The following is a 24,680-nucleotide window of genomic DNA, read 5'->3' as shown; positions in this document are numbered from 1 at the left end:
CATTTTATGCAAAAAAGTTTCTTTCAAGAATAAAAATTTTCATCATTCAAGTTGTTGGGCCCAAAATGTTTTTCCCGAAAACACTTGCCTCATTTATCAAATACTCGAAACGGAGCATTTAGACAAAGGAAGGTTCCGAAAGCACAAGATGTAGGTCAGAGGCAGTCCGCGCCTCTGACCCCTGAGCGAGACATTTTAAAAGTCGGTATTTTTGGAGGGAAAGTTAGTTATTCTCCTTCCTCCTTTTCAGGGTTCACTTGAACCAACTAACTGTTTTGTATATTTCATCCTATAAATATGAGATTTTGAGAAGGGAAATGGATCGATTTTTTGAACTGACTTAGGCATCAGAGTGTCTTTCTTGCAGGTAATCCCGATGAGTCAAAGGTAGATTTCATCACCGGAGTAGGAGCAAGTCCTCATTCATCGTTGGATTTTTACTTCCAGATATAGAAAGACAAATTGTTGCCCCAACAATTGGCGCCGTCTGTGGGAACGATAAACATATCGTCCTTAGCCACGTCATTGAACCAAGAAATCAAGATCCGCTACGAACCTAGAAGTCATGCCACCAAAAGGCAACAGAGTTTCGGGCCCAGTTGCACAAAGCGTCCCTCCGACAGACATGAGCGACCAGATCGAAAGAATGTGTCGTCTATTGGAGGCAAGACAGCATCGGTCCGACGAGGCAATCAAGACATTAACCAAAGCCCAAGCTAGGCTCGAAGCCGAGATTGCTGAGCTGCGCAGGTCCGCTGACACGACTCACAACACCCAAGCCCACGAGAATCTTTATTCTAACAGATCTGACATTCTAGTCGACCGTGTTAATTCCCCACATCACAACATGAACCCAGGTAACGGGCAATCCCCAGCAATCGCCCCATCCTCCGGGACCGACGGGCGACAAGCCCCAACCTCTGACACGCATGGGCGGGCAGAAGCAGAACCCACTGGACCCGCTCAGCAAACAACCGACGTCCGGCCTCAACGCACCACGCCTCAAGTCGCACACGATTCTCCCTCTGAAGGCCGCGTTCCCTCAATCTGTTTCTTGGACAATTGGAAAGAAGACATGATGAGGGAAATGATGTAGAAGTTCTCAGATGGGCGATCCGCATATGCCACCGAACATTTGGATCTTGTATCAAGAACCACTGAAAAATCGCCTTTCTCATAATGGATTCTGAATGAGCCAAAGCCTCGGGACTTCGTCATCCCCTCCCTGCCTGCGTTCAATGGAAAGGGAGACCCACTAAACCACCTATTTCAATTTCAACAAAAGATGGCGTTAGAAGCTAATAACGAAGCCATACAATGCAAAGTCTTTTCCACGACTTTCTCCGGGCCGGCTCTGTTATGGTTCTGACAATTAAAGCCCGGGTCACTCAACAGTTTTAGTGATCTCTGACGGTCTTTCTTACAGCAGTACAGCGCAAACCGAGAGGCACCCAGAACAATGGCCGATCTCTATCGAATTGAACAGGGGGAGAATGAACATCCAAAAGCATACTTACAGCGTTTGATTGACCTCGTACATTAAATCCACAACGTCGACCCACTCACCGCAGCAAATCTTTTCGTCAAAAGCTTGCAGGTGGGGTCACTCTTGCATGAGAATCTCACTATGAAACCACCATACGACATGGCAGACGTGCAGACCCGAGCCGAGGGTGTCTTCAGGGTATTATAATTTTGAGAGCGCACACAGAAGAAGACTGCACTCATCTCTGCTCCCCCAACAAATAATCCTCCACCACCTGCCAGGGATGACAAGAGGAAGCGGAACCAAACAGATCATGCGAAGGAAGGAAAAAGGCCAAGACAGGATCGACAGCCATCGTGCTACCCATCCTTCGAATACACCGTCCCGCAATAAGTCATTTATGAAGAAAATAAAGACAGGCCTATCTGGCGAGGGCCCTACAAAATTACCACTCCATCTGACGGAAGGGATAAAAGCAGATACTGTCTCTTCCACAAAGATCACGGTCATACGATCGCTGAATGCCACAATTTGAACAATCAGATCCAAGCCCTCATGAGGAGTGGGCGTCTTACCCAATACATCAAGGAGACAGGCAGACCAGGCGCCTCGCGGCAGAACACAGCTTCTGCCCCCACTCCGCAGGCGTCAGACCCCATACACACAGCCTCCGACAGCACCCTAGAGCCTCTTAAGCAAGTCCCTATGATCCACGGGATCGTAGAGCCCACTGATAATCAAGAACACGCAACTAAAATCCATAAAAGGATGGAAGAACGAGTGAAGCGATACAAATCATTAGGCCACGTGGTCAATCTCGTCACTTCAGAAGAAAGAAGCTACCCAGCCTCTACTATCACCTTCACTGACGAAGACCTGAAGGGCGTCCACCTGCCTCATGATGATCCACTCGTCATTTCCTTACAAGTTGACCACTGCCAGCTGGGCAGAGTTCTGATCGATGGGGGCAGTGGGGTCGACATCCTCTTCTGGGAAGCCTTCCAGAAGATGGGACTGGAGCAGAATCAGATCCGACCCTCCACCATGCCCATTTTGGGATTCAATAGCCAGAGAGTCTATCCAAAGGGCGTCGTTCGGTTAACTGTGGTAGCTGCAGAGCGCGCCCTGCCAGTAGACTTCCTCATTATAGACTCCACCACAAGCTACAACGCCATTATGGGGAGAAGTTGGATCCACCGGATGCAGGGGGTAGTCTTAACTCTACATCAGGTGATGCGGTGTCAATCACTCAACGGGCAATACACCGTCGACATCAAAGGCTGCCAGAAGAAGGCCAAAAAGTGCTTCCTTACCTTAAAAGAAATAAATAGCTCTGCCTCTGCCTCCCATGACAACTCTCCTGACAAATAGCAATTACAGCAGGACCTACCAGTGCGCCTAAAAGGAATCAATCTAGAAGAAGACCAAGAAAAACCCCAAGTTACACTAGATACCTTAGAACAGGTGGGTCTAGACGACGCTGACCCTTCTAAAACGGTCCTGGTAAGTACCAAGCTCTCTGAAGACGAGAGGCAGACCCTCATACGATTTCTCCAAACTAGAATGAGAACTTTTTCCTGGACTCCACACGACATGCCTGGAATAGACCCTTCTGTCATGAGCCACAGCTTGAATATCTCCAACAACTTCCCACCCGTCAAACAGAAGCAGAGGAGATTCGCTCGAGAGGTGAATCAAGTCATACAAGAGGAGGTCCAACGGCTCCTGAGCATAGGAGCAATCGAAGAATGTTTATACCCCAGCTGGCTTGCCAACCCCGTTGTGGTTCCAAAGAAGAATGGGAAAAAGAGAGTATGCGTAGACTACACAAATTTAAACAAAGCGTGTCCCAAAGATAGCTACCCTCTACCAAAGATCGATCAGATGATAGACGCCACGGCAGGATATGAAAGGATGAGCTTCCTTGACGCCTACTCTGGATACAATCAGATCCCCATGAAATCAGAGGATCAGATTCATACGGCTTTCATAACAGAAGGTGGTTTATATTGCTACAAAGTTATGCCCTTCGGTCTAAAAAATGCAGGTGCGACATACCAGAGGCTGATGCACAAGCTGTTTTCCTCATTACTTGGGAGAAATATGGAGGTTTATATTGACGATATGGTCATCAAGTCCAAACAAAGCTCTTCACATATAGACGACCTGACTGAATGTTTCGACATCCTTGATGCTTATAAAATGAAATTAAACCCCTCAAAATGTGTCTTTGGGGTGTCCTCTGGACAGTTCTTGGGATATGTCGTCAGTCAGAGGGGCATCGAGGCGAATCCAACACAGATTGCGTCCCTCTCAGAAATTAAGGAGCCCCGAACCATCCGTGAAATACAGGCTCTGACCAGCAAAATAGTAGCATTAAGTCGATTCATATCATGAATGTCAGACCGCTGCCAACCCTTCTTACAGTGCATAAAGAAATCTACCAACACCACCTGGGGACCAGAACAGCAAAAATCATTGGAAGAGCTTAAGACCTATTTGAGCTCTCCTCCTATATTGAGCTCTCCCATTGCTAATGAATATCTATTCTTATATTTGTCTGTCTCACAATTCGCTGTAAGTTCTGTTCTTTTTCGAGAAAAAGCCAATCGTCAGAGGCCAGTGTTCTATTGCAGCAAGATGCTGTTAGACGCTGAAACCCGATACAGTATGATGGAAAAATTGGCACTCGCACTCCTCACGGCCAAAAAGAAGTTACGACAATACTTCGAAAGCCACACAATCATCGTATATACGGACTATCCATTAAAGCAGGTACTGAGTAAGCCCGACCTTTCTGGAGGTTATCTAAATGGGCCATTGAGCTTGGGACATACGATATTCAGTTTTTGCCACGAAAAGCTAAAAAGGGGCAGGTACTCGCTGACTTCCTGGTTGAAATTCAGTCATTCACTCCTGACGCTCTGCTAGAATTATTAGAATCAGAAGATCAATGGCTGTGGACAATGTACACTGACGGAGCATCCAATTCCCAAGGGGCTGGTATTGGCGTCGTATTAGAAGCTCCCTCAGGACTCAAAATCGAAGAAGCCATCCGTTTAGAGCAATCCGCAACCAATAATGAAGCAGAATATGATGTACTAATCTATGGTTTGGAACTCGCACGAGAAATGGGAATCCAACTTCTGAACATCAGAGGCGACTCGCAGCTTATGATAGAGCAAGTGGCTGGAAATTTCGATACCAAAGCACCCCATCTGGCTAGCCTTCTACAGAAGGTAACTGACTTACGATCGCATTTTCGTCAGTTTGAACTCATACTAGTACCCAGGGAGCAAAATCAGAAGGCCGACGCCCTTGCCAAATTAGCTTCTGCGAGAGGATGCACACGCCAGTCCTCCATATCCATAAGTCGATCAAGAAAAGATATAGAAGTCTATTCCACCTCATCAGAACCTGAATGCTGGATAGATCCGATCATAAAATACTTGACCACCTCCGAGCTCCCACCTAATCCGAAAGATGCAAAGCTTCTGCGCCTTCGGGCACAACGCTATTCCATGATCCATGGGACGTTGTACCTTCAACGGCCCATATCTACGATGTTTGCGCCCATCAGAAGCTAAAAAATTGTTAGAGGAAATACATGAGGGGACATGTGGAAATCACACAGGGGGACGAAGCTTGCCACACAAGGCACTTACAGCAGGGTATTACTGGCCATACATGATGACAGAAGCGCGAGATTATGCCAAAAAATGCGACAAATGCCAACGATTTGCACCCACCATCCATCAACCTGCTCAAACCCTACACTCCATCGTTGCACCTTGGCCTTTTGCAAAGTGGGGTATGGATGTAGTAGGTGAACTACCTAAGACTGCTGGAGGAAGGCGGTATGCTCTTGTAGCCACTGACTACTTCACAAAATGGGTTGTGGCAGAGGCGTACGTCACGGTCAGCAAAACAGACACTATGTCCTTCATCTGGAAGCATATTATATGTCAATTTGGAATACCCTAGGAGATAGTCGTCGACAACGGCACTCCATTCCAAAATGCGAAGGTACAAGAGCTATGGGACACGTACAAGATCAAGCTAAGCTTCGCCTCTGTCACTTACCCACAGGGCAATGGTCAAGCAGAGGCTTCCAACAAAGTCATCTTTGCCAACATTAAGAAGAATTTGGAAGACAAAAAAGGAGCATGGGTAGAAGAATTACCGAAAGTGTTATGGGCTTATAGGACAACAAAAAGATCCTCCACGGGGGAATCTCCCTACGCCATGGTTTATGGAACAGAAGCTGTCATCCCAACAGAAGTCGGTCTGCCTACACTTCAGACAGAGATCGCATCTGACCCAACAACGAACACCATTCAATTACTGCACAACCTGGTCCTTCTAGAAGAAACACGTACAATGGCACAATTGCGACTGGAAAATTATCAGAAGGTAGCAGAACGCTACTACAACAAAAGGGTCCACTTGCGCACATTTCGAGAAGGAGATTGGGTTCTACGTAAGGTCACAGGCAATAAAAAGAAGCTAGAGCCTAACTGGGAAGGGCCTTTCCAAATCATTAAAATACTAGGCAGAGGGTCTTACACTCTAAAGAATGTACGTAGTGGGAAAATTGTACCCCGTACTTGGAATTCAATGTCTTTAAAGCAATATTATTGCTAATAGCTGTACTGTGCAATTCAAAAGTAATACAACAACTTTCCATTTTTTCACATTCTTTTAAATTTCTCTTATGTATTCAATTCCTTGGCATTATTATCAACCATATTTCACCAAGTCAGACACGTGACAATTAACTTTTTATTCGAAAGGGTTCCTCAATAATATCCTCACCTAACTTTGTAGCATTATTCACGTGCACTCAAACACCACCTACTACAATGGCTATAAATAAACAATCATCTAATGTTTGAAGTTGCCAACACCCCCTGGCAATACACCGTATGTATTTGATCTCAAAACATACACCTACAATTCAATAAACAAAGAGCAATGATAAAGTATAGCGAGGATCATGCCCCACACGTTGGAACTAGGCTGAATCTTAACAGTTCGTGGCAACAAGGCCACTACACACAGTCTGCATACAAGACCCTACCGCTTCTGCATGCACGTTTCACTGGATTTTATACCGCATTCTAATCTGACTTGACTAAGCTCATAGGAAACTACGGCCAACCATTTTGCAGTCTAATCTACCCTGACTACACTAATCTGGCCGTCCAACGGAGGTGCACTGCAAACCCTACCCTCTTACCCGCATAAGAGGAGCACCTCCTGCTGTCTAATCAGCCCTGACTATCACAGCAGAACCATCTGTTGTCATGCTTCGGATTCCTCACCGATGTACACCAACTGGTTTGGCAATCCAAGGCTGGGAGGAACTTTTCCCGCAGTCGCACCCATATCCTGCACAATGGGTGCCTCTGACAGGATGCGTGGCAACCCAAACGACCCCCCACCACACTACACGGTATGGGTGCATTGGAAAGATACCTGCCTCACAACCCTCACCTCTTTGCATCTGCTTCAATGCCCTGCTCTACGCTTTGTCCTTCGCGTTCGGTCTGGATCACATCAACCCCTCTAACCTAATGGGAAAGTTTCCATCCCCGGGGGTCGGACCAGTCCCGAACAAGACCACTACAACAACTCCACATGCGTAAGAAGGTCCGCCACCCAGCAATAATGGCAACATCGCAGGAATAAGACACACCTATCACAACAACTAAAATTGGCGGATGCTAAGTACGGGCACACATATTTACTCAATTCCTCTCTCAATATTTGTACAGTAACTTAAATTGACAGATGCTAAGCATGGAATCAAAAGGCAATGTATACTCAAAAATAGCAATAAATCAGAAGTTGTTATTTATAAGTGATATTACATTGACTGATATTCACTCCTGATTTTATAATTGATCTATTTTCTTGCCCATAATTAATCCCACTCAATACGACGCATGTACTCTGCCATCGCACTCTCTAGCTTCGGATAGCCTAACCCATAGCGTTCACACGATATATAGTACGGGATGCCACTTCTGATAAGCTCTTCCATAGCCCACGTTGAGTAAAGCCACTGTGGGTTGTCAAAGATTCTCCTCAAAAAGGGAACCTTCGTCCACTCACGGTGCTCACCTGCAATGACAATGTTGTCAGCTCCAACCCATCACCAAAACACAAAGATGGATCAATCATACAACACTTAACTCGGCATCCTCTCCCACCATCTGTATAATCTTTCGCTGTATTTCGCACGCAAAGGCCTAAAGGGTCTATGAAGCTTCTGATCCAAGTACATCATACGACATACACCTGTCATCACGCCTTCAATTAAGCCCTAAACAACAACAAACCCATACAGTACACACACCAAGACAACCAACAGGAAACAAAGTTCTACTTGTATTAATAATGTGCTCTATTACAATCAACTACAAATTGGCGGCTTGAAGAGCCCAAAGAATGTATATACAGAATTTAATGACAAAAGTTAACAGAACAAAAGTGAGTCGTTCATTCTACGGCACCTCTTTCACCCTCTGACTTGCCCTCTGCTACAGAGGCGGAACCTGATGCCTTTTGATCAGAAGCCACGTTGGCAACAGTATCTTCAACGGCTTCCCCGTTGGCCTTATACATCGATCCCAGCGTATCACCCCTCAGCATCAACTTCTCCAGATGACACGACGGATAAGAAATCTGCAAATCCCCAAGCTCATTCAAATACTTGTCGACATCATACTCTCCTATCTTTACATCAACGTTCTTACAATACATCTCCAGTTTTGCCCATTTCTCCTCTGGGGTCTGCTTCTTATTACGTAATGCCAAATCTAGATACTTGGCAGTATCCACCTCAGCCACTCTCACAAGCTTGCGTTCGGTGATCTCACGATCTCGAATACGCTGCCTAGTGGCTTCAACAGCTGCCTCTGCTGCCCTCTACAAAAACAAAAAAAACATCACGGAATCAACACACGTGTTTTATGGGCCCATTAATTTTCTAATGCATCAGTAACAAAAGAAGAGTCACATACCTCTTCTGCTTCTTTCAACTTTTTCCCTAAAAGGAGTTCAGCCTCCAACTTCTGCTTCTTGGCCACCCCTGCGCTGGCCTCAAGACTGTTCGCCCTTTGCTCCAGCTCTTTTTTCTCTTTCTCTAAGGTCTCCTTATCAGTCTGCAACGACACAATGTCTTCTTCAAGGTCGTTCATCATACTGCTAAGCTTCTCCATGTGGGCTTCATGCTGAACGCAGAATTGGCTTTTCTCCATCCACTTATTGGTCATATCCACCAAGTCAGCTTTCAGTTTGTCTCGCTCTACTTCAAGCCCGATAGTGCTTACCAGCTTCTCCTCCGTGTCAACCACCCTCTTTTTCGCCTCTGCCAACTCTGTTTCTAACCTCTTGATGGCCTCCACCAACACATCTCGATTCGCCTCAGCCATCTTTCTCCCTGACCGCTCCTCTTCTAATTTCGCCATCTGCTCCGCCAGTTTGGCTCCATTCTGCATAGCCGCCGCATATTCTCGCCTTGCAGCCGAAGCGCATACATAGCTCTGTGACAAATCAATTATGCCCATTACAAATAACATTACACACATATCATGAAATGCAAAAAGATCCTAATTTTTTTTTTTAATCAACTTACCATCCAGATATGGTCTGATACTTGCTGCAACAAATCACCTTGACCACTTAAAGATCCAATTGCTTCCGTAGGTAGATGGGGTCTGCTTATGCGTAGCATTTCCTCCATAACTTCTTTAGACGTAGAGGGGCCATATTCCGACATTACTCCTGTTCTGTCACTTGCTTCTCCCCTCGCAGATGCAGCCGCAGAAGCAACGGGGGCAACTGGCTTCTCACCTTCTGCTAACGTCGATACCATAATGCTATCAGACGCCAACACAACTATCCCCGTGCCAGAAGAATATGTCTTCAAAGGGTGTACAAACAAGCTATCATCCTCACCCAAATCATTGGGGAGGTACACTGGTGTCTGCACGGCAGAAGACGTGAGCTGCTCCAAGAAAGCGCTAGGAGATTCAAAAGTGTTAGTACCCTTCGGGGACACAGCAGTGACATCTCCTGGATGAAACTCAAAAGCGGTAGGCGGTAATGAAGAAACGTTAACACCAAGACTGTCAACACCTGTTACTTTGACAGCCCCTGATTCCTGGCCCCCAGGGATAGTTTCGGGCTCAACGGCCTTACTTGCCTCAACTGGCAGAGGAATGGTATCCGCAGATTCAAAAACCTCTCCGAAGGCATCCTCTAGAAGCTTGTTTTTACGAGTGGCAGAGGAAGGGCGTCTCCTTTCTGAGCCACGTTTATGACCAACAGCAGATCCTTCAGCTAAATCAGAAGCAGAGGTCAATGCCTTTGACAGCTTCGCACAGACAGCAGGCGACTTCACCTCCAACGGTAAGCCATCCTGCACCCCATCTCCAGTCGCCTCTCCTGATAATTTGGAAGGAGAAGAGGAAGCGCCCTCTACATGAGCCACCCCTTCTGAGCATGCTGCCAAGAAAGACCCAATTGCAGGAGTAACAGAAGATGCCCCAGGTAAATGCCCAACAGGGGTGAATCCCTATGGCTTCTTGCACAACGAGAGGGCCTGACCTGTTGGTAATTTACCTGGGGAAAGTTTGGGGATTGCTAAAGCAGATCCTTGAGTAGTGGGGGCAGAACCTTTCGGGATCCGAAGCTTCGACGAAATGCACTTCCCGTCGTCCGAATCTTCGGAAGAGGACTCCTCACGCTCCTTTCTTTTTCCCAAGGCGTCTGTAGGCAAAGGCACCTGCTGAAGAGGCTTAATTTGCAGAGCGTCAGAAGGCATGGACGACCGCCCTTGGATGCGAGAAGACCTGCGGGATAAGCCGGACTTGTCAGGGGAAGACTCTGCAGCCAGGCCAGAACCCTCCTTCTTTTTACCCTCTGGGACCCCTTGACGCTTGGCACACGCAGCGAAGGTTTCAGAACATGCCCTTTCGAACTCGGCCTTCGTCAGTGACAGAGTTGAAGGAGTAGGAGGTGATTTCTTCAGGAAAGCTCCCAGCTGCTTCGCGCATGCTGCGGTAATCTTGCCTAGGGTCATGTCACCCTTCTGCGATCTAACCCGCACAGCTCCAGGGTCGACTCGATCCACGAAGCAAAGCCGAGTCATAATCTGCATACAGTAGGAGTTCAGTACACCCCTGATGCTAATGGCATTCTCCTTAGATTCGTGAAGGAGCCCCTTCTCTGTCAGCTTGCTCTGTCGCTCAGAACTCATGCTGACCTGAGGCCAAGAAAAATCTGGTACGAAAAACCAAAGCAGCAGTACAGAAAGTTAAACTACTCGACAATCATCCAGATATGATTAATTCACATTAAAATTAATAAAAAACATGACTCACCTTTTATAAACACCCTGGCCAGAGGAAAAATTTCCTGAGGCACGAACTCAGGGTACCATGCTCCTCCAACAGCGAAGAAATATTTATCCCAATTTCGATGGGAGCTATCGAAGTCGGTGAAGATTGTCCGATCCTTTTTGGGAGAGAGGTAGAAAGTTTTCCAAGGCTTTCCCCCTATCACCTTGTTCGTAGACTTGGTGAAGCACGCATAAATTTCGTCCGATTGAATATTGACATTCCTAAGGCTCCCTATCATCTGAGCCCCGACTATAGACTGAATGGCATTTGGGAGAAATTGCAAAATGTGAACCCCGGAGTTTGAAATTATCTGAACAAGCAGAGCCGGGAGAGGGAAGCGGAGCCATTCGATGTGTCTCAAGCTCATGACTATCTCAGTAGGCTTCACTACGTCCTTAAATCGCCATTCTCGAAGCTCGGCCTCCGAGAGCATCCTCACCGTGACATTGTCTGGAATGTCGAATGATTTACGCATGTGTTCGAACGCGTTTTTGTATCCCTCACGATCCGTAGGGTCAGGAGATGAACGAGAAGACATTATCACACCGAGTAAGATGATTGTCGAAGGTTTGAGCTGAAGAAAATCTCTAGGGTTTCTTCGAAGCTTCTCTCTGGAAGATGGAACAAAGTTTGGGAATTTGAATGAGAATTATTTTGAAACAAAAACTACTTAAATGAGAGGTGAAATTTTGAGCCAAACGTTTTACTCGATAATTGTGTACGCATTAAGTATAACTTGTCAGGTAATCAAATAATCATGTACCTACGGATTGCCTCGGTTTACGGAGAGTGGCGGCTTTAGGCGAACCTTTTGGTGTTGAAGAGTCGGCCCAAGATTCTAACAGATTAACACGCCACACCTGTCCGAAGCTTGGACCAGGGGGCATCTGTTGGGCCCAAAATGTTCGGCCCGAAAACACTTGCCCCATTTATCAAATACTCGAAACGGAGCATTTAGACAAAGGATGGTTCCGAAGGCAGAAGCTGTAGGTCAGAGGCAGTCTGCGCCGCTGACCCCTGAGCGAGACATTTTAAAAGTCAGTATTTTTGGAGGGAAAGTTAGTTATTCTCCTTCCTCCTTTTCAGGGTTCACTTGAACCAACTAATTGTTTTGTATATTTCATCCTATAAATATGAGATTTTGAGAAGGGAAATGGATCGATTTTTTGAACTGACTTAGGCATCGGAGTGTCTTTCTTGCAGGTAATCCCGATGAGTCAAAGGTAGATTTCATCACCGGAGTAGGAGCAAGTCGTCGTTCATCGTTCGATTTTTACTTCCAGATATAGAAAGACAAATTTTTTCCCCAACACAAGTGTTCTATACAAAAAAGTTATCAAAAGTAACCATCATTGAGCTTTTGTTTTGTACAATGCAAATTTCTACATAGAAAAGCTATGGGTAATTTTCTATACAAAAAAAGAAGCTATTGGGCTGCTAGTTTATGCAAATTTATATGAAAAAAAACTATGATAAAAACCAGTAAAAGAGAATTCCCAAAAGCGGTTGCATTGTTACTTTTCAAGAATACCAAAAATACCAGCCCAAACACTCTAAATCATGGCTTTCTAGACTTTTGCTTCTCGAGTATTTCCAATTGGAGGGTACGGAAATACTCTTGTTGCGTTGGAGATAAAGTTGATACATCTACTCTCATAATTTCTAACTCCCTCCTCATGATCTCATTCTCTTCTTTCTGTTTATCAAATTCAAGCCTTTCTTTTGCAATGCGGGCATACTCTTTCCTAATTTCTCCGTTCTCAGCATTAGATTTGATTCTCTCCCCTTTTATTTCAATCACCAAATCAGTAAGATTGGAAGAGTTATCCTCTTGCCTCTTTCGCTTCTTTGCAGCCTTCTTTCCAATTGGTCTCTCTAAATTCACATCTAAAGATGGTGCTGCAGTATCTTCATCTATGAACTCTGGTGCCTGACCATCTTGAATTATTGATCTTCTTTTAGCTTTCATACTGCTACCCTCAGCCATAGATCCTTTCCATTTTGGATGGTGTCGTAGAATAGTCCAACAATGAAGAAAGTTGAATGAAGTGGGATGGATACTTCGGTAGAACTCTTTGGCTTTCTCAATCTGTAAAATCAAGTAAAAGAGATGAGAAATATATAATTCAAAGTGTTATAAACAATATAAATTATATTATATTATTCATGCACCTTATCTTGCTCATTAGCCCCACTTGGAGACCTTCTTTCAATTTGAGCTAAGGCCCCACAAAACTTATTTGTAGCAAGTTGGATAGTAGACCATATATTTCTAATAGAGCATGAACTACGTTAAGAAGATATAGATTTTTTTGTTTTGCTCATAATATTCATGAACTCTAGACCAAAATGAATATTTTGATTGATCAACCCCATTGATTGGGTCCATACTAGTATTCAGCCAAGCTAAAACTAGCAAGTTGTCCTCTTCTGTGCTAAAATTTCCTTTTCTAGATTTAGTTTTTCTACTACTCCCATCTTCTGGATTGGATGGAGTATATTGCGACTCTAAGTCATAAAAAGATGGGAGATAGTCATTGTAGCTTTCTTCCCCCTCTTGTAACAGTGTAGTGAAGGAATGAACCCCATGGAGTTGTGAGTCCATCTTTCAAAATCTGACAAGAGATAATCATAAATTTCTTCCATATATAATATGTATGTTGCAATGCTTTAAATGCCAACTAATTCTCAATAATTTAAAAGAGAGAGAGAGAGGAGGATATGTGATAAAGTTAAACCAACTTTGTTATAGGTAATTAAGGTCTACTGCCCATGCCCCATTCGAAAGTTTTACTTTTGACATAAATCTATATGAAACTAATTCATCATCTTTCTTTGGTAAACTACAAAAATAGAAATAGATTAAACATGAATTTATGCTATTTTGGTTCTCACTGTTAGATTTACTATGTTTTTTTTTGTATTCTTATTTTTCAAATAAGGAAACTATTGTACTGGATCTAATAACAAACTATTTTTGTATTCTTATTAAATATTTTTTTCTGTGTTAGTGAGAAATGAACTATTTTGGAGCTAACTTTTAAATATAATATAATTAGTAATAAGTTTAGACTAAAGAAACTACGATGATTCTCTGATCGAATCCCATTAGCTACTGTGAGTTTGAGCTATTACCTCTCTAAGTATGCTGCTTTTTTGGGGCTGGATGTCCATTAGAATAGTGTGTGGTCAGGTTTCCACTGATCTTTTTTTAACATAAACATAAGCAAGGAAAAACTAAGACTACATGGTTCATAACTAAGTACATTGAAATAGTAGGGCCATTAGTTGCATCAATGGCCAATTTAATAGTACTAACTCAGATTGACCACATTCAGCTTATTTAGCTTATAGGGATTTTTATTGCAGAGGAAAAAGTACTAAGACCAACACCATGAAAGCTAAGGGCCCAAGCTATTACCATGAATGAAATATGATTCCCTTCTTTTTTAATATAATTTTCTTCATATTGTGTAATGCTTATTGTATAAATTTTTTAATTCCAGAGTATATCAACCAAATTCGAGTAGTTTGAAGTTCTAGAATCATGGTATTGGCCAATACAATCAGACTCTAAAAGATGGTATCAACAAATACTAGTAGGGATTCATTGCTTCATTTCAAGCTACCAACTTTGTTAGCTTAAATCACTAAAATAAGATTTTTAACTTATTCTATTAGCTTAGACAGATGATTCCTGCCCCATTTTGAGGCCATTACAGAGCAGTCTATTTATACTGTACTCTTGAGTTTTGCTCCACAAAAGAAAATAATGAAGAAATCCTATGACACAATTCTCTGTCTCTTGGAAAAATGCAAAACCATGGCTGAGCTGAAACAGCTACATGGGTTGATGATAACAACATCAGTTATAAAAAACATGATTCCATTGAGTAAGATTATTGACTTTTGCGTTTCTCCCAAAACTGGAGATTTCCACTATGCAAGGTCAGTATTTAGTCAAATTGCTCAGCCTAATCACTACATTTGGAACTCTATGAGCAGAGGTTACTCTTTTAATGACACCCCAATTGAGAGTTTGAACATGTACAAAGATATGCAGCAAATGGGTATTTTCTCATTTGGTGATTATTTGAAATATATGATAAGCACTAAAGAAATACCATTTCAGATAATATTCCCACGTAATGGTCTCCATGTGTTTGTAGAAATGCATGAAAAGAAAATTCTAAGATAATTAGGTATAAAGGTGAAATTTGAAGAGGGTAGAATCAAGTAGTTCCATAGTCAAATTACAAGTATAAGAACTTGCAGTACCAATATATATATATATATAACCAGTACCAAAATAAGAACTTGCAGTTCCAAAATATATAGATATATATATTATATGCAAAAGTTGCAGTACCAAAATAAGAACTTGCGTGTGCCAGTTCCATAGTCAAATTATCAATATATATATATTATTTATGCAAGACTTGCAGTACCAAAAAATAAGAACTTGAGTGTGCCATTTTGTTACCTGATTGAGAGAGAGTGGGCATGTCTAAAAGTCTGAGATGCTTAAGTGGCTGGTGTGGGTGTAATGAGGAGAGAAGATGATCACTGCAAGGAGGGGAGGGGAATGAGGAGCACGAACCAGACAAACTTACCCAACTCAGAAGTGCTAAAACAGTTTCTGGCGCCAATCTTGGAAGAAAACGAGGGAAAAGATTGAGAAAATGGGAAGATGAGAAAAATTAATAATATATTAGAATGAAGGATGAATAGTATACCATAGATATAGCTTTTTACTGTAGATTTAGCAAAAAAATTCGTAAAATACCTCATCCGATGTACACTTGTTTTTCTTAGTTGGAGCTACTTTTTACAGTTTTTATTGATATAACTCACCGGATGTGAGTGCTCTTACCCTCTTCATTTTCTCTCACAACAATAGCAGCCAACCATTATTTTCTCTCACAACAATGGGATCTATCTCACACCAGCAGCCAAAAACAGAGGTCGTACCTCCAGTCACCGTCGATGGCATCTCCGGTTCATCTTCTTCTTTTTCACGTTTCTTATTCTTTTTCACGTTCTTTTTCTTCTTCTTCTTCTTCTTCTTTGTTGTTTCTGATATGGTTTTTTTCTAGATCTATCTAAGTAACCAGTTATTGTCACGATCTGGTTTTGTTTTCAGGTTTGAGTTTTTTGTGGATCTAGCTATAACTCGTTACCTTATTCAATCTCCTTCTTCTTCCTCTAGTTTTAATGTTATTCTTTTTTTTATTTGTTGTTCTTCTTCTCTTTCATATCTGATTTTGCACTTCATATATGATTTTTTTCTTCTAGCACAAACTATAACTGGTTACTATCACGATTTGTTCAGTTTTCTTTTGTTCAAATCTGATTTTTTTTTTTCCAGAACTGTTTAAGTAACTAGGTTCCATGGCGACTAATTCTTTTTATTCATATTTGATTTTTTTTCAAACCTAGCTATAACATGTTACGATAATGATCAATTTAATTTTTTTTTCGTTTAGATCTGATTTTGTTTTCACATCTGACTAAGTAATCAGGTACCATGGAAATTTGTTCTTTTTTTTAGATATGATTTTTTTCAAACCTAGTTGTAACAAGTTACGATTATGATCCGTTTATATTTTTTTTATCCTATTTTTTTCCAAGTCTAGCTAAGTAACCGGTTACCATCACAACTAATTCCATTTTTTTTTCAAACCTTGTTGTAGTCAGTTACATTCACAATCAATTTAGTTTATTATTTTAATATCAATTTTTTTGTCCAAATCTCACTAAGTAACCAGTTACAATTCAATTTGTATTTTGATAATGGTACATTACTAAAAAAATCAAAATTATTTTTATAGTTGTAACCAGTTACCACCACATCACTTAAAAAATAAAATTGATTTTGATAGTGATAACCAATTACCACACATTACTAAAGAAACATTGATAATGTGGCGTACGATTACTACCGTATAAAAAAGTCAATTTTTTTTATAGTGGTAACCGGTCACTGCGTTGAAAATGTTAAAGAAAATAAAAATTGTAAAAAAAGAAGAAGAAGAAATAGGAATAAAAATCATGGTGAAGAATGTCTTAGTTTTTTTTATTCAAAAAACTTTTTATAAAATATAAATGATAAAAAATATTACAAATAGATTAAAATTATAAAAATAACCTTAAAGCAGATTAAAATAGTCTACTAAAACTGTATAAAAATAAAATATGCTATACAAATATATGGGAAAAAAACTCCCATAAAAATGTAAAAAAAAATATTTATGTCATAAGAAACTTAAGAAAAAAAGTGCCATATTTTTCAAAGATTAAACAAAAATCTCATATTTGGTGTAATTTTCTTATTTTTATATATCAATATTTAATGTGTGTAAATATTATTTGAATATTTATATTTTTATAAGAATGAGAAATATATTTTCTATTATGTTGTTTAAGTAAACTTGGAAGAGAAATACTATCTTTGTTTTTGTTTGTTATAAATTCTTCTTAAATTCTCACAACTCTAGATTTTAGTACACACATGAATAATAAGAACCATTATATTCGTGAGGAATAGTAAATATGTCATAACAAAAACATATTACATCTCTTTTTTTTTATATATATAAAAAATGTGTAGATAACAAATTTTTTTGATTTCATGGATTTGTTTTGTTAACTTTAACATAATATTCTAAATATTTAAATATACATTTAAAACTAACTTAAAAATAGATATTTATCAATTATATTAATATAAATTCAAATATTATAAAGTATCATTATTTTAATAATATTTCATATAGAACTACATATATAATAATTATATTAATATAAATTCAGATTTAAATTCAAATATTATAAAATATTATTATTATAATAATATATAGTACAAGACTAGATATATACTTATTATATTAATATAAATTTAAATGTTATAAAATATTATTATGATAATAATATAAAATTCTAATTTTTTACTAATTATATTAATATAAATTTAAATATTATAAAATATTTAATACAAAACTAGATATTTAATACTTATATCGATATAAATTTAAATATTATAAAATATCATCATAATAATATATAATACATAATCTTAATTTTTATTAAAAAAATTGAAAAAGTTATCATATTATATATATATATTTGAAAACATCATAAATAATATTTTTGTTTAATTTTTCATTTAATATGATTATGTCATTCTTTCATATATAATATTGTTTATTTATTTAAAATTTATATGACAATATACAATTTTAATAAATATAATTAATAAATTATATAAATAAAAGTAAGGAGACGTGCGTTATTGCTTGTATGTAATATACCAAGAGTGATACAGATCACCTATTATTTGTTACATTATAAAATGTTTGCTTATTCTTGACCATGCCACATTACATATTACACCTCGCAACCCATTGTGGCAGCAGTTACTTTAGAGCATCAATTATTACAAAATTATTCACTCAGAAACCATATATAAACTTGCTTATTTAATAGAAAAATAACTAGAAAACAATTGAAACAAAAAGAGAAAAAATAAATGAATTAAAAAAAATAACACACCGATCAATTAACAAAAGCACAATGCTTCCTGATTTGTCCGGCCTTGCCAGTAAGAACACCAATGTTGCCCATCTTGACCATAGACTCAGCAAAATCCTTAGCAAAAGTGGATCCATGTGTGGTTGCCTGTAATTTAACATAGGCCTTTGTGTTAGGATCATTGAGGAGAGCTGAATCAGATTGGAATAAGCCTCTTCTTTTGGCTACAAGGGTGTAGTAATCTTCATCGAATGTTTTGTAGTTGCCAGGGTCCATTTCGACTGTTGTGCTAAAATCAGTAGGTCCACATTTTTTCCTCAAATTGACAGCATAATTTGGATCCAATGAGGGATCTGCATCTCCTTTGCCAGTGAAATTGTACAAGCGGTTGTTGAAGGCAGCACAAGCAGCCCTTCCAATGGTATGTCCTCCTAAAATCCAGAAAAGTAGATTTTGAGTTAGATATTACTAAAGGAAGAAAAAAAATATACAAAATATATAAATGTAACAAGAAAAAAATAGCTTGGTGCTTAGTACCTGATAAAACAACCAAGTCTTTAGCATTTAAACCCTTTGCGGCGAACATTGATTTAAGTGTTGTTATGTTAGCAAAAGGAGGAGGTAAATTGATTAAAGCCTCTACAGCTAATGAAACATTTCCATCTCTTCTGCCGGTTGGAACATCCCAATAGGGTCCATTAATCTGAAAAGGAAAAGAAAAAGTTCAAATCGGTACACTTAGTGCTTGTTTGGTGTCATCTTTTGTTTATCTCAACAAAAAGAACAAAAGATACCAAATAAGCCTTGAATTGGTCAAATTGAGAAGCATTGAAGATTTAATGTAATTACCATGGATACAGCATCTCTAGCTACCAAAGTCAAGATATCAGAACATGAAACAACACCGGGGCATATCTTTTCCACTTCAGATTTTGCAGCATCAATGACATTAAACCCTGTTAGGCTTAGATTGGGAATGGCTGCTTTCTCTGCTTGGTTGTTCCTTGTTGAGTTCAATAGAACAGAACCATCACATCCCTGCATACACAACTTATTAGAGTAGTACTCTTGCATCGGTTGACATAATTTGTGATAATAGTAATATTAAAATGTCAAATGCTAAACCACGCAATGTAGTTAAAACATACTTATATAATCACTTAAGTTGTGTTTGCAACTATATACTATGCAATGACAAACAAGCTAACCATTAATGAAAATCAAAATTGTTATGAAAAAGACGAAGTAAATTCTAGTTATGAAGGACGTACCCTGACGAAACAGTCATGAAAATGCATTCTTAGAAAAGCTGCAGCAAGAGTTGGAAATCGAGAAATGTACTTAGATGTTGTCTTTTTAATGACATTTTCTGCTGCTGGACAAGAATGCTGGTAGAAGCCGAGTTTCAAGCCTTGTGCGCAGGCCTTTTCAAAGGCAGAAAGAACAAGCAGAAGTTGAAGAAAGACAAGTAAGGATAGCTTGGCACTCCCCATTGTTGGCTATAGCAAACAAGAGTGCTATGTTTACTTAATTGAAGGGTGAGATGGTAAGGGAATAAGTGCCTGGTTTTTATAGCTATGCTTATGCTTTATGACTTATTCATTTTGAGAATTATCTTATTTGATGATCCATTACTTATTAATTTAGCTCAAATTGATAGTTCTTTAGTAGCCAAACATGCTGGCGATTGTTGGCCTTGGCATAAAAAGCAAAAACAAAACAGTTGACATCTATTGCATTAAAAATAAAAAAGTGTAATATATACAAATATTTTGGCTCAGTTTCTATATTATTCTATGAAACTAATAGAAAAGCACGTACTTACTCTGATTCACAGCCCTTAGTTTCCTTCCTTTTCTCTTTTTTCTTGTTTTCAATCCTTTAACTATAAGTGATCATTCTCTGTTTTGTTTTAACTATAAGTGATTATTCTCTGTTTGTTCCATTAATTTGGACTATAGGTTCATATTTTCCCAAAACTAATTTATCTATGATGGTAAGTTTTCCCTCCTTGGTAAGCTAGATATTTCTGATTTTAAATGTCAACATCTTTGGGGGTCAAGACACAAATTAAATCATAAAACTGTATAATTTCTAAAATGACAACTGGATAAGTAAGAAAAGTACGAAGAATTACTAAATAGAAATATGTAGAGTAGGATGTATGAAAATGAACCAATGAATGAGGCTCACACGATGACAATATTCTAATACGCACTATAAATTAATAATGGTGTATATATGTAATTAAATGCAGAGTTATATTTGACCTTTGTATATTATTACTCTATGACATAATTAATTTGCGTCTTTAAAATAACTTGTCATAAACGTTCTCTGTTGGTCGTCTCGAGACACTATTATTAACGGTGGTGGACTATTATTGATTTGATACAATGTTGTTTGAGACCATACCATATACCACGGAGGGTCATGAATTCCGTGCTAACGACTCCAAATCACAACTCAGTACAAACTAAGAAAGAAGAAGTGGTGAATAGTTTTTAGAAACAAAGTTAAAAAAAAAAAAAGAGCAACAAAACATTATTTTCTTTTTTTCAAAAATAATATTTTTGTCAAATTTTTTTGTCGTTTTATCTCTCATCAGTCGAGGGATGCACACAGAGCGAGGAACTGGTTGGGAGTGATCCCCCTGTCCCCGCCTCTATTCCCTCTTATTCCATCATCTGAAGCAGGGTGGGAATATAATTTAAATTCATTAAAAATTTATCAATATACTACAATAACACATAAATAAAGATACAAAATACTTAAAAAAATGAATAAAAAAAATAATCGAACCCCATCGAGGTAAGGAGTGTCATCTTTGCTCCTGCCCCATTAAATATACAGGGACAAAAATTGGTCCCCGACTTGCCCTATTCCCCATTTAGACGAGGAATCCCTGTCTTATTAGGGGTGGGTCAATCAATCATCATTAGAATGGCCAAGCTTGAGCATGTGAGAGGCAAGACCTTCACAACATTTTGAATCGCAGCAGGGACCAACATAAGCACGTTAGTGAAGCAAGCTTGTAGCCATAGAAGATTGGCCGACCTTGAGAAAAACCTATTAGGTGATGAAATGATCACTCGAATGGGCTGGGAGTTGAAGAAATTATAGGCACAATAGTAAGAGAAGAATCCAAATTCATATGACAAGCAAGGGGACCTGTTAACAACTTGGAGTAGAACACACCGTGAGGCTATGGCCAACCTTGAAAAAGTAAGGTCAAGATTTTGGCTAAAAGTTGAATAAAAAATAAGGCTTGCCAAACCTCATGAACATGTGTATAGCTCTGAGGACCCCTTAACAACTTGGAGTAGAACACACTGTGTTGCAAGGGCTATTCTCGTTTGAACCAATAGTTCTTAGACTTATGAAACTTCTTCAAGATCACGGTCTTCCCCTGTAGCCCAAACAGTTACTGAATCTTGTTTGCACTAAAGTTACTTTACACCAAGATAAAGTTCAAATTGAAAGATAACTTATTTTATGCTCCAATACTATTTGAGAAAGAGATGGAGGTTGTATTTAACCAAGTAGGGGATGTTAGGATTTGTTAAATACATCATGGGAATGGTTTTAGAAAAAATGGTACAAAACACTAATGGTTTCACATAATAAAGTTGTGAAATTTGAATTTTTGTTGTAGGCATTTAAAAATTGTAATTTTGGGTCCAAAGAGATACTTTGGGGTATATAAGAGTGCCCAAAAAGTTTGGGTAGCATTTGGAGGCGTTTAAGATAATTTTTGAGAAGTTTTACCTGCCTATTTGGCGTTACATTGCCTTTTTGTAGGCGACACATTGCCTAGATCATAATTCCTAGATGAAATGTAGTAGGTGACACATTGCGTGAGACGTTCGTACGACGTTCGTACAGGTGCTTTTTTTAGCACCAAAATTAAATTTAAAATGCTCTAATTTTATTGGTTAACACTAATGACAATGCCTACACTATATAATGGGTCATTTTTATTAGGGAATTGATCACACCTCTCTTCTTTCTCTCTCTAACTTCTCTTTAGCTTTCCCAGATTACTAATTTTCTTCAAGCAATACATCAAGATTTGCTTGACTTGTTGAATTTCAAGACTTGTAAATCTCATTCTCATTCCACCATTATTGTAGCATCAAGCAATTCATAAGAGAATGATAGGAATAGAGATTTTGGACGATAATCTCAATTGTATCAAGCGTTTGATTCTCAAATTTGATTTTCTTAATCAAATTCATGTTCTAGGGTTACATTTTCTTCTCCACAAATTCTTTTTTGAGTTTTCTTCTTTGTTTGTTTATACTGTAGTTAATTCTTTCAATTACAATAATTTGTGAATTAAATTAATCCTTCCCAATTGAATAAGGGACATAAACACAAATCCTTATTTCTATGCTGAAAAATATGTTGAAAAATAGTTAGGTGCCTAGGTGCTAGTGGATTTCTATAATGGATTGAAGAGCTCAAGCGTTTAGGCGCCACCTATCAAGTTCCTAGGCATTATCAGTACATTCAGTTTTAAATTTTAAGATTTTAGGTTATTTTTAAATGCAATTTTTAGGGGTTATAAAAAGGACTTTTAGAGTTCTTCCAAAGGATATAAAAACACTTTGCATAGACTACAAAACAAAGAATCAAGAGGATCACAAATTGAAGTGAAGATTGAATTGCACGAATGATCACTGAGTTTTTCTTTCTTTTACTTTCTATCTTTTATCTGAATATTGATATGATGTTCATTGGATTCTTGTATGGGGTTTCTATAAAGTAGACTTTGAAATAGGCATATTAATTAAGAACATAATCTGACATGATGGGATTGCCATAATGCTTAACTATGTTCTCTTGCTAAAAAAAAACTAGCCGAGCAACACTTAAAAAAGAAAAAGAAAAAAATACTTGTATTAAATTCATCTTCAAATATTTTACTCTAAGGAACCATATATTGTTCAACAAATAATTGATTGACCTCCAACTAAAAAACCAATCACATTTAGCAACAGAGATATTGTGGGAATTTATGGCTTTATACTTTCTAAATCAACAATGAATAATAAGAATAATTTAATATTACAAATATTAGATGCTAATCAAGAACCATATTCAAAGTACGAATGCAAATCTTGATAATTAAATAACCATATCTAAAATATGAACGAAAATCTTGATAATCAAAGACTAGGTGATTAAATGATTATTACATGAATTTAGAAACATTTAATCATCAATACTATCAATAATAAACACAATTAGAAGTTAGGGTTAACTGTTGTTGTAATGCTTCGAATTTCCTAATAAGGTCTGAAACCTTGATTACGAGGCCGGGAGGGCCATAATTGATTTATTATAGTATTTAATGATTATATGCATGTTTACGTGAATTATATTATTATATGATGGTGAAAGCATGCATATGGGAGAATTTATTATTATGAGGGTATTTGGTAATTTGGCCACTGTGGGCGTAATTGTATATTTTGGGTGCATGTTTGTGATTGACTAATATAGCCACATTTATAAGGTGGATTGGTTTGAGCTATTCGACATGAGACGATCATGAGATGTAAATGTTTGGTCTAGTCATAACGGGTTTAAGTTCGGGGCTCGGGGTGAGTCTCGGGGTGAATTTAATTATTAGAGCGTTACCGGGAATTAAAGGATAACGGGATATGATTTAATGGTATTTGGGAATATTGAGAATAGCGGAAATTGGAGAACGTTAATTATAATTAACGAGATAGGTTGTAAAGGACGATTTTACCCTTGAGAGTGTTTAGAAGCCATTAAAAGACCTAGGGGCATTTAGGTCATTTGGCTTGGATATGCATGAGGTTTAGAAGGCTGTAGAAGGCAGAGTCAAACAGAGTATATCTTCTCTTTCTTCCTTCCATCCCGTACAAGCATCCTTCCTCACCTTTCTTTGAATTTTGAGAGCCCAAATCAAGAAGTTAAGCTTGGAAATCAAAGGTGGCAGCTAGGAGACTTGTTCAACCATTAAAGGGGATTCAAAACAGGTTTCAAGGTGAGTTTTAGACTTTGGTTTCAGGTGTTGCTCTGTTTTCAAGTTTTGGTTTTCAGCTTTTGATTCTTGTGAGAAGTTTGGATTCAAAGGGGTTTTGAAGGATTATAGGATTGGGTTTTGATGAGGGGAGGTTATGGGTGTTGTCTAGGGGTTTAATTGTATGTTAGGAAGAGGTTTTATGAAGGTTTGAGGGGCTGGTTCTAAGGGAAAATGCAGGGGCAATTCTGAGTTC

At 38.8% G+C, this 24,680-nt stretch overlaps 2 protein-coding genes across 2 annotated transcripts; one reads left to right on the top strand and one right to left on the bottom strand.

Moving 5' to 3' along the window:
- Positions 1-3,883: 3,883 nt before the first annotated feature.
- LOC133814096 (uncharacterized) lies at positions 3,884-5,073 on the top strand. Its single transcript, XM_062247100.1, has 2 exons — positions 3,884-4,261; positions 4,333-5,073. Exons 1-2 carry the CDS (start codon positions 3,884-3,886, stop codon positions 5,071-5,073), a joined length of 1,119 nt encoding a protein of 372 aa, XP_062103084.1.
- Positions 5,074-18,250: 13,177 nt separating this feature from the next.
- On the bottom strand, positions 18,251-19,919 carry LOC133815939 (peroxidase 27-like). The gene is made up of 4 exons (XM_062248694.1): positions 19,698-19,919; positions 19,276-19,464; positions 18,964-19,129; positions 18,251-18,857 (listed from the first exon to the last, which is right to left on the bottom strand). Exons 1-4 carry the CDS (start codon positions 19,917-19,919, stop codon positions 18,451-18,453), a joined length of 984 nt encoding a protein of 327 aa, XP_062104678.1. The 3' UTR covers positions 18,251-18,450.
- Between the last annotated feature and the right edge of the window lie 4,761 nt (positions 19,920-24,680).

Source organism: Humulus lupulus, chromosome 2, assembly GCF_963169125.1.
Source record: "Humulus lupulus chromosome 2, drHumLupu1.1, whole genome shotgun sequence".
NCBI classification, from domain to species: Eukaryota; Viridiplantae; Streptophyta; class Magnoliopsida; order Rosales; family Cannabaceae; genus Humulus; species Humulus lupulus.
Note: the sequence above shows the minus strand (reverse complement) of the source record. Positions and strands in the feature narration are given on the sequence as shown.

What these genes read in the sequence shown, in the direction of transcription:
- LOC133815939 (XM_062248694.1), bottom strand. Translation starts at nt 19,919, where the DNA reads ATGGGGAGTGCCAAGCTATCCTTACTTGTCTTTCTTCAACTTCTGCTT. An exon ending in TTCATGACTGTTTCGTCAGG is followed by an intron (nt 19,465 to 19,697) that starts GTACGTCCTTCA and finishes TTGTGTATGCAG; the next exon opens with GGATGTGATGGTTCTGTTCT. An exon ending in CTAGAGATGCTGTATCCATG is followed by an intron (nt 19,130 to 19,275) that starts GTAATTACATTA and finishes TTTCCTTTTCAG; the next exon opens with ATTAATGGACCCTATTGGGA.
- LOC133814096 (XM_062247100.1), top strand. Translation starts at nt 3,884, where the DNA reads ATGTCAGACCGCTGCCAACCCTTCTTACAGTGCATAAAGAAATCTACC. An exon ending in CGGACTATCCATTAAAGCAG is followed by an intron (nt 4,262 to 4,332) that starts GTACTGAGTAAG and finishes TACGATATTCAG; the next exon opens with TTTTTGCCACGAAAAGCTAA.